The 13,891-nt window shown below is 34.9% G+C and overlaps 1 protein-coding gene across 5 annotated transcripts in view; it reads left to right on the plus strand.

The window, feature by feature from the left end:
• TFG (trafficking from ER to golgi regulator) overlaps positions 1-13,891 on the plus strand; it is a 39,967-nt gene that overhangs the window by 18,576 nt on the left and 7,500 nt on the right. For 3 of the 5 annotated variants that reach the window (XM_031008932.3, XM_031008931.3, XM_055383604.2), the window contains exons 4-6: positions 1,162-1,308; positions 4,948-5,112; positions 9,036-9,176. In XM_031008932.3, coding sequence (XP_030864792.2) covers positions 1,162-1,308; positions 4,948-5,112; positions 9,036-9,176 — 453 coding nt within the window. The remainder of the gene's footprint in view (positions 1-1,161; positions 1,309-4,947; positions 5,113-9,035; positions 9,177-13,891) is intronic. The other 2 variants (XM_031008934.3, XM_031008933.3) reach the window with 1 other exon arrangement.

The following is a 13,891-nucleotide window of genomic DNA, read 5'->3' on the forward strand; positions in this document are numbered from 1 at the left end:
TGAGACAAGGTCTCCCTCTGTCATCCAGGCTGGAGTGCAGTGGAGTGATCTCAGCCAACTGGACTTCCCCTCCCGGGATCAAACATTTCTCCCACCCCAGCCTCCTGAGTAGCTGGGACTGCAGGCATGTGCTGCCACACTTGGCTAATTTTTTAAGGTCTTTGTAGAGATGAAGTCTCACTGTATTGCTCAGGTTTTTCTTGAACTCCTGGGCTCAAGCAGTTCTCCCTCCTTGGCCTCCCAAAGTGGTGGGATTACAGGTGTGAGCCACCATGCCTGGCCCTGCATATATTTTTTTAACGATTTCTTTTAAGATCAGCTATTTTAGTTAGCTGTTTTTTTTTTTTTGAGACAAAATTATGCAAGAGGGATAACAGACCTATCAGTCATGTTATATCTTTTTTTTTTTAAGTCTCGCTCTGTGGCCCAGGCGGGAGTGCAGTGGCGCAATCTCGGCTCACTGCAAGCTCCGCCTCCCGGGTTCACGCCATTCTCCTGCCTCAGCCTCCCGAGTAGCTGGGACTACAGGCGCCCGCCATCACGCCCGGCTAATTTTTTTGTATTTTTAGTAGAGACGGGGTTTCACCGTGTTAGCCAGGATGGTCTCGATCTCCTGACCTCGTGATCCGCCCGCCTCGGCCTCCCAAAGTGCTGGGATTACAAGCGTGAGCCACCGCGCCCGGCCCATGTTATATCTTTAAACATGTATAGAGTAAGGTATTTTTGTATTATTTTAAGAATAGCATGAAATAAAATGAGCTTTTTAAGTTATATAATTTTTATTAAATTTAATAATTTCTATTAAATTTAATTCTATTTAAGAACAGCATGAAATAAAGTGAGCTTTTGAAGTTATGATTTTTATTAAATTTAATCATTTCTATTAAAAAGTAGAGCTCGGATTTTCCTACCAAACCTTTTTACCAGTAAGGTTATAGGCTATAGATCTGGCATCAAGAAAGACTGATGAATGCTGCTTTTTTTCCAAAATAAGTTATTAGTCATAGAGAATTCTTTTTAAAAAAAAAAAAGTTACTCCATTACATTGATATCTTGTTTTTGTTTTTTTAAAGGAATTGTATTTATTTTTCCTTGTTGCATATTATTAGTCTACTTATTCATGAACTTCTAATTTTAAGCAAATAAATGTTTTTATTTCAGTTAATGGCCAGCCAAGACCCCTTGAATCAAGTCAGGTGAAATATCTCCGTCGAGAACTGATAGAACTTCGAAATAAAGTGAATCGTTTATTGGATAGCTTGGAGCCACCTGGAGAACCAGGACCTTCCACCAATATTCCTGAAAATGGTAAACCCTGAATCCATTGTATTCTGATTTATTGTTCTTACGTCTTTTTGGAGGTTTTAAAAAAAACTTTTTAAGTAGGAGAAGGATGGCACCCCCAATGTCACTCTTGTTTCTTCCTCTGCCTCTCTACTAGTATTTATGTCTGTGTTCCTAAACTTTGCTGTTCATCAGGATTACTAGGAGGTTTCGTTATACCAATTCCTGGATCTCATCATAGACCTACTGGAGTGTAGCACCTGGAAATCCCATTTTTAAAGTGTTTTCTGGGTGATTCTTTCGCAACTAGTCTTAGACTTTTGGATTTGTTACACAGGTCAGTTTTCAAATCCTTTTGACACATGAACCCTTTTTAGTATAATAGATAAGTAATGAACCTTGGGAATTGAAAATCATTTCATGAATAATTACATAGTGTGAGAAGTATTTTCAACTAAAAATCACTTAGATTAGTAATGTTCATTAAAAATGGTATGTTGTAAAGTTGAAACACAGTTTTTAATAATAATTAAAGAAAAACTAATTTTTTCCCCATTGTATAGATGACATGTACTGTTTGTGTTAAGATAAAGCAAAATGTGTCTACATTTGGAACTGACATAATTTTGGGACCAAATGTATTTTAAAATGTGGACTGAACTTTAAGTATGTGTTAATGACTTGAAAGTAGAGTTAAAAAACTGCTTTCTTCTTTTAAGATTCTTAGATGTTGCATTTAAAGAAAACTCTTATTATTGTTTTTTTTTCCTTTTTATAAATTCTTTGTTTGCTTATAATTTTCATATGTTTAAAACTGTCCATATTGTGAAATAGTAATTTAAAAAAAATCTAGACTGGATGACTGCATATAAAGGGCTTAACATGAGATAATTTTTGTGGATAAATGGCATGTATTCTATTTTTGGCCACTAAATAATTTGGAAGTTTTTGTTTTCTATTTTTATTTTAGTTACAGTTTAAAGATGTATTTTCCATCATTTCTCTCTTCCTGTCTTCTAATAGTCATATGGAATTATGTTAATGATAGATGTTTAATAAATATTTGGTGATTGATTATTTCTAGTTCCACTTCTATTTCAGAACATAATGGAGATTTGCTGAATACTATAATGAGATCCTCTTGGTCACTTTATGATGAAACCTTTTATATTTCAGGTCAAAGAAGGTTGCCTATTTTGAGCCCTACCTCTCCAAACAAAAATTTCCAATTTTAGATCAAGAATCAATGAAAAAGTTAGACAATTTTTCCAGAAGAATTCATAGATGCTGACACAACATTTGCATATAATTTCAGGGGATTTAACCATCTGCAGAATATTAAGAAGTGTAGATGAGAATTTAACCAGTATAGCCAATACTGTTCAGAAATTAGCTACAGTGGCCCACATTCTACTCTAAGGATTGGATTTATGAGTTTTTTGCTTTAGGTGAAACTTTTTCCTCACCTGTTTCTTGCTACTGTTTATACTTTATTCTTTGTTTCTATATTTTTTATACATACTGTTAGCTTTTTACCTATGTTAATGTAAAAGGTGTTAAAATTGGTTTCTTCTCTGCATTTTGGAAATCATGCCATATGTTGTTTTCTTGTATGGCCATTTTCTAGTTATTGTGTCCTGTCTGACATATCTGATGATAAGATGATATAAGAATAATACAATCTGCATTGTATTTTTGGAGATAGTTCTTATTTTTTTAAAAAAACAAAAACAACAAAAAAACCATACATCAGAAACTGAAATCTAGTCCACAAAATGAAATTGCCAGTCAGCTATCAGTGCTATTTAGAACCTGTGGCTTACCCTCACCAAGAAATGTGGCCACCTGTGGTCTTCAGCTCTCTATTACAGCGGTTCTTGGATGCTTGTTTTCCTTTAAGAGGCAAATGATGTGTAAACTACCTTAGATAGAAGATTGACCTGTTGCAGTATCTCCAGCAGCTAATGGAGCAAGTAGTAGGACGTATAGTATGTTTCCTGATGGTTTTAGTTTGTGATAAGTGAAAAGAGCATAGGTAGTGAGATGTGAGGGGAAACAACTTGTAAGACTGACGTGGTATGCTCTTGGGATTAGAGGAAGGAAGTTGGTAGGGAAGATAGATAACTGGTAGACATGTTTTAAAGGAATACTTCTAGTAGTTTTATTTTTCCAAACATCTAGAAAATATTAGAGTAGCCTGGAATGGTATGTTAGGAATGAATGAGCTGCCAGCCAGTGTGTGCTGTGGGTACTTATATTCTGTTTAGCACTTAACATTTTTTTCAGAAGATACATTTTGTATTGATTACAGAGGTGGTCTAAGAACTGATGTTGATTTACTTGCTTGGTAACAAAAGTGATAATCATTGTCCCTTAATTGAGTAAATGGTTAGCAACAGTCTTTTTGTTTACTTGTTCGTGTTTTTTGTTTGTTTCTTTTGATGTCTTTTGTATCTTGGACTTGGATTCCTATTTGTAAAATGTATGTTAAAATTCTTGAACTCTTTTTCTTTCACAAGACAGTAGTATAAATGCCTGTGGAATATCTTAGTATCCTGAGAAGAAAAGCATGATTTTAAATTTAACCTGCTCATAATATTTGACGTTTTGTTTTTCTGTTGTTGTTTTAAACATTTTATTATAGAAAAGTTTAAGTATATAAGAAAGTAGACATTATAATGAATCCCAGAAACCCACATCCAGTTTCAACAGTTACCAACTTATAGTATCATATAATTACACTATGCACACTTCCGTCCCTCCTGTTACCCAGACTGGAGTACAATCTCAGCTCACTACAAACTTTGCCTCCTGGGTTCAAGTGATTCTCATGACTCAGCCTCCTGAGTAGCTGGGATTACAGGCATGCATCACTGTGCCTAGCTAATTTTTGTATTTTTGGTAGAGATGGGGTTTTGCCAGGCTGGTCTCGAGTTCCTGACCTCAAGTGATCTACCCACCTCGGGCTCTCAAAGTGCTGGAATTACAGGCATGAGCTGTTGCACCCGGCTCCCCTCCTGTATTATTTTGATGCAGATCCCATATACATCATTTCATCTGTGAGCATTTTAATAAGTAATACATATTAAAATAGAAGGTAGCAAATTCAAAAATGTTTTTAATGTGCTATTTATGGAAGATTATGAATTAATTATGGTTGGCTTGATTTCCATGTAATTTAATAGTGGACCAGTAGACAGTAGAAATAAAATGTAAAATTTGAGATTATAACCTTAGTTCAGTTTCTTTTTATAAAATAAAGCCTTAGTTCCTATAATTATTATTTCCAGAGTGCCCAGTGGGTATCTGATAGTAGGATATAGGTTATTGGACTCCAAAAAAACCAAAAAAGGTAAAGTGTTTCTCTTTATCAAGGAGCTTGTATTTTTTTCATCTAATGTTTCTTACAAAAGGAGGTAAATCATTTTTTTGGAAAGCTTTTGTTCATCTTCTGTTTCTTTTTGCCCTCTTTTCTTCTCCCTGTTACTAGAAGTAAAAATATAAAAGAAAAAAGGAATTAAAATGATCTGTAATCCTATATTCCGACATACTTAACATTCCAGACTATCATTATACACCTGCATTATTTCCCTTGTACTTTTGGGCCTTACTGAATATAGATAAAAAGGAAACAAGTTTTTATTTATTCCTCTATTTTTACAGATACTGTGGATGGTAGGGAAGAAAAGTCTGCTTCTGATTCTTCTGGAAAACAGTCTACTCAGGTTATGGCAGCAAGTATGTCTGCTTTTGATCCTTTAAAAAACCAAGATGAAATCAATAAAAATGTTATGTCAGCGTTTGGCTTAACAGATGATCAGGTTTCAGGTAAGTTGGTTTCCAACTCCTTTACACCCTTCGTTTGCTTCATCTTTCCGTTCTTCCCTTTCTTTCTTTCTTTAATTGAAGAATAACTTGGATATGGTGAAGTGCACAAATCTTAAGGGTTCTGCTTAACAAATTTTTACATATGTGTACACTTATGTAAAAGACTAACTAGATTAAGATGTAGATGATTTCCAGCACTTCAGAAAGCTTTCTTATGTCCTCTCCCCAAGAGTAGCACCCTCCCCCTTAAAGAATAACCACTGTTGGGTTCAAGTAAATTTTTGAAAGTAAAATTTAGAAAGTTTTTAAAAATCTGAACTATTTTATAATTTGATTAGTTGCAGTATTCGAATTATATTTGATTGGTCTTATCTCTTCTCGTCTTAGAGAAATTGAAAATTAAATGTAGATTTTCTTGTTAAATTGCTTGAGTATACAGTGGGTTTTTATATAAATAAGTTTTTAACCTTAAAGCAGTACCTATATTGTTTTATTCTGTTTAACTTTTGGTTATAATTTCTTCATTATTTTTTCCTGCTTTTTCTCTTTTCGGATTCTAATAACACATACATTGGAGAGCTTGATACTGTCTCATGGGTCATTAAGGTTCATTTTTCTTCAGTCTTCTCTCTGTTCTTCAGGTTGGGTGATTTCTATTGAACTCTTCAAGGTCGCTGTGATTTCTAATATGCTGTGGAACCTTTCTAGTGAATTGTTTAATTGTGCTTTCAGCTCTAGAATTTCCACTGGGTTTTTATAGTTTCTGTTTTTCTGTTGAGATTCTTTATTTTACATTCATTGAGACTATATTTTCCTTTAATTGTTTGAATGTATTTATGTTTGATTCTTTAAAAATATTTAGCTGCTTTAAAATGTTTATCTGCAACATCTAACACTTGGACCCATTTGGAGTCAGTTTCTATTGACTGGGTTCCTCTCCCCCACACACACTCCCCCCAGCTCCAGTAGGGTCACATTTTTCTGTTTCTTTGCCTGTCTGATAGTGTTTGGTTGAAAACTAGACATTCTGGTTAATATGTTGTAGTGACTTGGACTTATATTCTTTTGAGGATTTTCTGTTGTTGTTGATCTAGCAGGGAGTTGATTTGTATGGACTTAACATAAATAACAAACAGAAAAGTGCTCTCTATTAAAAGAAAAAGGTATTTGGGAATAGAGCATTGCATTGAAAATATGCATGCCATAGTAAACTATGTGCATATTCAGTGAGGTAAAGGCAGACAAAGGCTTTTAAAGGAAAAAATGAGGAGAATATATAATTGTTTTGAAATAATTATTGTTGGCTACAAAGATCATTAGCAAGAGTGATGCCAGTCTGAGGTTGGACAGGCAGTTTCTGGGCAGATGTCCTCACAGTCACAGAAGTTTTTTTTTTTTTTTTTTTTGCTTTTTTTTGCAAATTTGTGATGGCCTTTGTGTAGGCTTGTGGTTTTTGAACTCTTTTGTGATAGTTTTTGCAAGAGTCCTCTCTTCATGGCCTTATCAGAGTTTTTAATATTTTTTTAACATTAATGACTTCATTTTGGTTTTGATAACTTTCACATACTCAGAACTGCTCCTTCTTTCTCCCTATGGTGTATAGCAGCTGATATGTATGCTCAGTCCTTTCAGCTTGCTCTAGGTGCTGCATTTTCTCTAAGCCTTCTTGAGATATCCTCCTCTGTTCTCCCAGCCCTATAGTCAGCTGGGGATTTGGGCAGAGTATATATACCTAGATCTTGGGTCTTACCCTTTCAGTAGCACCTTCACTTCCGGGATTTTCCTCCTAAATCTTCAGCTACTTGTCCAGCCATAAGATTGTTAACACTGTGGTTTTCTGCCATTGGAGCTGCAGAGGTCAGCGCTTTTAATTCTTATCCATTCTAATTTTATTGGGGTAAACTCCTCTGGTTTCTGATTGACTTTCAGTTATTTCAAATAGTTTCTTTTGTTCATGTTTTTAGTTGTTACCTGGGAGAGAGTTTATCTGATGGATTTACTTTGCCTTTATCAGTAGTTGGAAATGTGTACAGTCCATTTTGTATTTCTTAGAGACTTTCATGGAATTACTCACAAAAGAGAATTGTGTGAAAATTTGATGAGGTCAGACTTTTAAATTTTGATTTAAATGTAGTATATTCCAGACTAGAATAATATTAATATGATTCACATTATTTGAAGACCATTTTTCTCACAGCTTTGTATGTTGAATTATAGTAGAAAAAACTGTATGCATAGCTAGGATACTTTTGTAGTTCTTCAGGTGTGATGTGGTAAAAATGTGGCTTATTAGAATAATGAATGTGGCAGTGGGAAGGAGGGATAAAATATTGCAAACATGGAATGAACATTAACTGTAATAAATTACATATAAGGGATGAAAGAGGAGCCAAAGTAACAAATATATATATTTAGGCTAATAACAGTGTCTTTTGTGGGAAGAATGTGTGTATTTATCTACATAGATATAAATTTAAGTAAAATGGTGGTAGATAGAAACCATCATCCATTTTATTTTGGCAATCATCAGTCTCTCTTGCATTACCACTATTATATCCTAGTTTAGGTTCTTACTAATACTTGGACTGTCAGCTGTCAACTGTGACTAATATGTGGTAAGTTTTGGGGATACATCAGAGCAGAAGATAGAGGTTTGCCCTTAGAGAAATTAGTCTGCTGATAATAGCAAGTACTTATATGGAACTTTCTGAGTAGTAGTCACTTTTATAAGCTTTTGCTGTATAATTCCTTTTATAAGCCCATGCTATAAGCTCTTGTAAACTCATAATCCTCACAATAACCTTATCAAGTAGGAATTAGTATATCCTTTGTACAGATGAGGAAACTGAGGCACAGAAAGAGATTATGTAACATGTCCAGAGTTACACAGCTAGTGAGTGACAGCACTAGGATTTGAACCTGGGTAGTCTAGCTCCAAAACCTATGCTTTTAACCACTCTTCTGCATTGCCAAAGCAGAAAGAATTTAAAGGAATAAGACATATTTACATTGTCCTCAGAATATCTTTTTTGACTGTCACAGCATTGGAACTGTAATATATTCTCTCCATTCATTTCTGTGTTCACTATTTTGTAAGAATTATAGTGGCTCCATATGTAAGTTAGAGTGCTAGGCCTTGTTAGGCAGACAAAAAGAATCAACGGTCAGGAGCCTGGCCAAAAGAGTGCAAGAGTCTTTAAGAGGGAAAGTGAGAGCTATTCAGAAATGCAAAGTAGAAGTCAGTATGAGTTAACAAAAGTAAACTAGATAGAAGTTCACTAGTGGAAAAAGTATTCACGAGTCAAGAAGGCTTACTAGAAGTGTGGAATTATAATTGGATTTTAAATAATGTTATATTTAAATATGTGAATGTTATATTTAAATATATGGGATCTAGTGGAAGAGAACAGAGATAAGTGAGATAGAGGTCAAAAAAATATTAGCTATGTTATGGGAGTAGGGAGAAGGTTAGTTTAGCTGAAAGGGAGGCATGTGAGAAGAGAAATTGTGAGAAATAATGTTTGGACCCTTAATGCCAAACTAGGAGGTTGAACTTAATTTATGGGCAGTGAAGACCCCTTGAAGAATGAAGTGACAATTTTGGTTCATGTGCAGAATACATTGCTTGGAGTAGGGGGATATTGGCATTGCAGACATGAGTTTTGATTTTTGCAGGGAGAGGTTAAGACTCAGGAATATAGTACTCTACACTTTATAAGGAAGGATTTCCAGTTGTAGCTTTGGATTAAGAGATTGGAGCAAAGGAAAAAATAAAGTACATACATTTAATGTAAAAAGGCGTATTTGTGGTTATATACTTATTCTATAGTACTTTTAGTATCTTTTAACCAAACTTATTCCTTGAGCTTGCTGGGAGAAGGCCTTGTGTTGGATACTAAACTGACTTTTTTTTGACTATCCAGGGCCACCCAGTGCTCCTGCAGAAGATCGTTCAGGAACACCCGACAGCATTGCTTCCTCCTCCTCAGCAGCTCACCCACCAGGCGTTCAGCCACAGCAGCCACCATATACAGGAGCTCAGACTCAAGCAGGTCAGATTGAAGGTAAAATAGAGTTTAGAACACGTTTGGGAAAGTACATGTGTAGAAGTGTTTATTACAGCATTGTTGTAAACACTTCATGTATTTAGTCATGCCTTAAACACAGGAAAAATTTTGATTTACTGACATGATTTGATGTTAAAAAACCAAATAGAACAATATGTCAGGTATGTTTCCAATTATTGGAATGAAAAAAATATCTCAAAAAAGTGTTTCTATGAATATAGATACAGAGTGAAAGACCAGTCATTAGTCAGTGGTGACCCTTGGGGAGGATAGTGAAGTTCAGACTGGTGATTTCACACTTTATTTTGTGGTATAGACGCTGTTTTATCTCCCTCCTTTCTTCAATATCTGTGCATGATTTTTCTAATTTAAAAAGATTTCTGAATAGAGGTAAAGGATAACTTTAGTTGTAGTGGGTTTTTTTTTGTTAAGATTAGTAGCCTTTTATAATTTTGTAAATTTAGCAATATGTCTTTAATGGAAAAAAAGCAGTGTATTTTAAGTCAGACTTTTTCTTCTGAAATAGTCTGTCCTTGGATATGCAGTTTAGTCTCTCTGGGTTTTGATATTCTTTCACTGTAAAATGTGAAAACTGGACTAAACCCAGTGGTTTCAAAAGGATGTCTTTAGTTCTGAATGAAATATAACCTGAAAGCTCCATATTTAAAATAGGGGATTGAAGGGCAACAGACTTCACACAGCAGGCACTAAGGTGCCTCATTGAAAACCTTGGAGTTCTGCAGAATGTGACTAAGTACTTAACTAATCTCTAGGGTGCCTTCCAGATAATGAAGTGTGATTTTTGTATTGTCTGTGCGTGTTGGGACCTTTAAAGCCACATTCCACTTCAAAACAAACACCAGGTGGTGCTCTAACTATTTGTTTAATGGGTCAGATAGTGGTATAATGTATTTCCAGCCCCAGAAGCAAGTGATTAAGGTTATCAGTTACATTAAAACAAAAACAAAACATAGGCTAAAATGAACTGACCACTTTTGGAATAGAATCCTATCATCCTGTGGTGATACTTTCAGAGTTACCTGGCTAGGTGTGGTGGCTCACGCCTATAATCCCAGCACTTTGGGAGGCCGAGCCAGGAGGATCACTTGAGCCCAGGAGTTTGAGACTAGGCTGGGTGACATAGTGAGACCCTGTCCTTACAAAATAAAGATTTAAAAAAAAAAATGCCGGGTGCTATGGCATGTGCCTATAGTTCTAGCTACTTGGGAAGCTGAAGTGGGAGGATTGTTTGCATTGTTGAATTGAAGTGGTCTAGGCTGCAGTGAGCTGTATCACTCCACTGCACTCCAGCCTGGGCAACAGAACGAGACCCTGTCTCAAAAACAAACAAAGCCAAAAAAAAAAAAAAAAATCCACAGAGTTGTCTGTTGGATGAACACCAGTCATTATGGACTAGCAGGTGACATTTTGCTGATGAATCAGTGGTTTGCGAAGAATTTCTTATTGCTTAAGCCTTTTCTCAACCAACTTTAGTTAACTCCTCCTCTGCACCAAAATGCTACTGCCAAAACTAGAACAAACTAGAACTAAAGCAGATGTCAGCTGAAATGGACAAAAGCAGAGTATAGGTATGATGAGCGTTTAATGCCTACATCAAGCGAACTAAAGATTTGTTTTTAAATAAATCCCATTTTAAGCAGTGTATACTGTGATACAATGACAGTTGGAAGGATCATTGTACCAAATAATGTTTGCTGTTTATGTATAAATAAATGGGAATTAAGGCGCTACTAGCAATATCTAAACATTCTATGAAGTGTTTAATTGAGCGTTTTCAAATAAGTAAAATTTTAAAAATGCGAAAGGACATACAGTGAAAATTCTCTCTCCCACCTCTGTCCACAGCAACCAAATTCGTTTTTTCAGAGGTAGCAGATTAACACTGTTTATATGCATTTAATTTTTAGAGTAGTATTGTATGCCTTGCTGCAATTAACTGTTAGCTTACATTAAAACATACAGTATGAAAATTGTACAATTAATATGTGACATCATTTAAACTATTAATAACTGATCTAATTCTAGATGAGTGCTGTCCAAAAGAATTACGATAGAAGCCACATGTAGTTTTTCTATTTAGCAGCATTAGAAAAATGTTTAAGAAAAGGTAAAATTAATTTTATTTAGCCTAATGTATCCAACGTGTACTCATTATTAAAAAGTTAATTTTTTTGGTACTGTGTATTGGAAGTCTGGGATTTGACACTGATTTGGAACACTTCAAACAACAAACAACATATCACAATTCAAACAAGCCACATTTCAGGTGCTCAATAGCCACATGTAGCTAGTGATTATTTTAAGAACACAGCTTTAGATAAATATAGTCATTATTTATAGATTCCCAGCATGAATTATAGGCTACTTTTACTTTTTGTTGTATAATGAGTCTTTGACATTGTCAGTTATTTAGATCAACTACTGGTTATAATTTGAGCAGAATTACCAACATAAAATGTATTACTTATAATTTGTTAACATAGCAATCTCTTACAATGTGTTAATAGTCCAAACTAAAATTAAGAATTCTGAGTTGTTATTTAACTCCCATAAAAGGGACTTTGGAACTGTGAATTTTATTCCAAATAAATGTAGTCTTAATATGTTGTTCAGTTAAAAGGATCAACAAGATATTGAGCATCATTAAAAAAAAACCAAAAGGGATAATGTTACTCTTCTTCATATAAAGCCAGTGCCTGTTACAGGAAGACTATGTGATGTTGCCAGAAATGTAACCGGTAAGGAGAAGAACGCTAAAAATCATCAGAGATCGGGAGATATTGCTGTTTGACAACCTAAAAAAATGAAAAAGCATATAATTAAAATCTTTAAAATCATATGCCAATATAATGAAAAGCTGAGTAGCCTTTATTATGTAAATATTGAAACATACATAGAATAATCAACTCTTCATGTAGTCATGTGGCTTCAACACTTACCAATATTTTGGCATTCTTTTTTCATCATTTTTTCCCCACTGCACCCCTTTTAATTTGCTGGAGTAGTTTAAATCAAATTATGAACAGCTTATTATAATCAGGTATTTCAGTACATATGTCTAACTGATAATCTTCTTTTTAATATAACCACCATGCTGTTACTTAACAGTGATTCTTTTTATTTTTAATAGTGACAGGGTGTCACTCTGTTGCCCAGGTTGGAGTGCACTGGCTTGATTACAGCTCACCTGCAACCTTAACAGTGATTCTTAATGTCAACGTGTGCTAGTCTATGTTTGAATTTCCCTAATTGTTTCAAGATTCGTTTGTTAAATTGACTTGTTCAAATGAGGGGCCTAACAAGATTCACACTTTGCATTGTTAATGTGTCTTGAGTCGTTTTTTCTAATGGCTATCATCCCTTACATGTTTCTAAAATCAAAACTATGTATATTATTTATTACTGTGTAACTATTATCCCAAAACATAGATACTTAGACAACAAAAGTTAATTGTCTCATACAGTTTTAGACAGATATCCCGGAATGGTTTAGCTGGGTGATTTTGGCTCAGCATCTCTCATGAGGTTGCAGTTAAAAATGGCTGCTGGGGTTATAGTCATCTGAAGCTTAACCAGAGCTGGAGGATTCAGTTCTTTACCATTTGGACTTCTCCATGGGGCTGCTTGGGTGACCTCATGACATGACAGCTTCACCAGAATGAGTAATCAGGAGAGAGTGAGGTAGAAGATAACCTGTCTTTTATAGCCTGTCCTCAGAAATGACACTGTCATTTCTGCAATATTTTCTTGGTATACAGGTCAGCCCTGTTCAGTATGTGAGGGACTACACAGGGAGCAGATACTCATGTGCTTGTTGCTTATTTGGTCATTTTTGTATTGTGGAGTTAAATCTTTCTAATTTCTAAGAATATAAATGATACCAACCCATTGTCATAAATGCTATACATGTGCAGAAGCCGTTGAGGGTCATGATAGAGGTTGGGTACTCTGTGTAATAAATAATTCCCGGAAGTCTTACGATTACTGTTTGCTTCATCCTGTTCTCTTTTCCCCTTAATTTTTTTTTATTACTTTTTACTTTATTCTGTCATTGATTCTTTTTGAAAATATGCATAAAACATAGCTTATATGTAGTCGTGCACTGTGTAACAACATTTCAGTCAACAGTGGACTGCGTATATGATGGTGGTCTCATAAGATTATAATGGAGGTGAAAAATTTCTATTGCCTAGTGATGTGTAGCCATCGTAATGTAGCACAAGGCATTACTTACGTGTTTGTGGTGATTCTGGTGTAAACAGACTTACTGCCAGTCATATAAAAGTGTAGCTCACATAATTATGGGTAGTACCTAATACTTGATAATGATGATAGGTGACTCTCTTACTCGTTTGTGAATTTACTATACTATATTTTTAAATCATTAGAGTGTACTCCTACTTATTTAAAAAAAAACAAAGCTGTAGACCCAGGCTCAGATAGGTCCTTCAGAAGGTATTCCGGAAGAAGGCATTGTTATCATAGGAGATGAGAGCTCCATGGATGTTCTTGACCCTGAAGACCTTCCAGTGGGACAGGATATGGAGGTGGAAAATAGTGATATCAATGATCCTGATGCTGTATAGGCCTAGGCTAATGTGTATGTTTGTGTCATAATTTTTTTCTAAATGTTTAAAAAAGTAAAAATTTAAAATTAAAAGAATAGAAAAATGCTTATAGAATAAGGATAT

This window comes from Gorilla gorilla, chromosome 2 (genome assembly GCF_029281585.2).
Source record: "Gorilla gorilla gorilla isolate KB3781 chromosome 2, NHGRI_mGorGor1-v2.1_pri, whole genome shotgun sequence".
Taxonomy (NCBI): domain Eukaryota; kingdom Metazoa; phylum Chordata; class Mammalia; order Primates; family Hominidae; genus Gorilla; species Gorilla gorilla.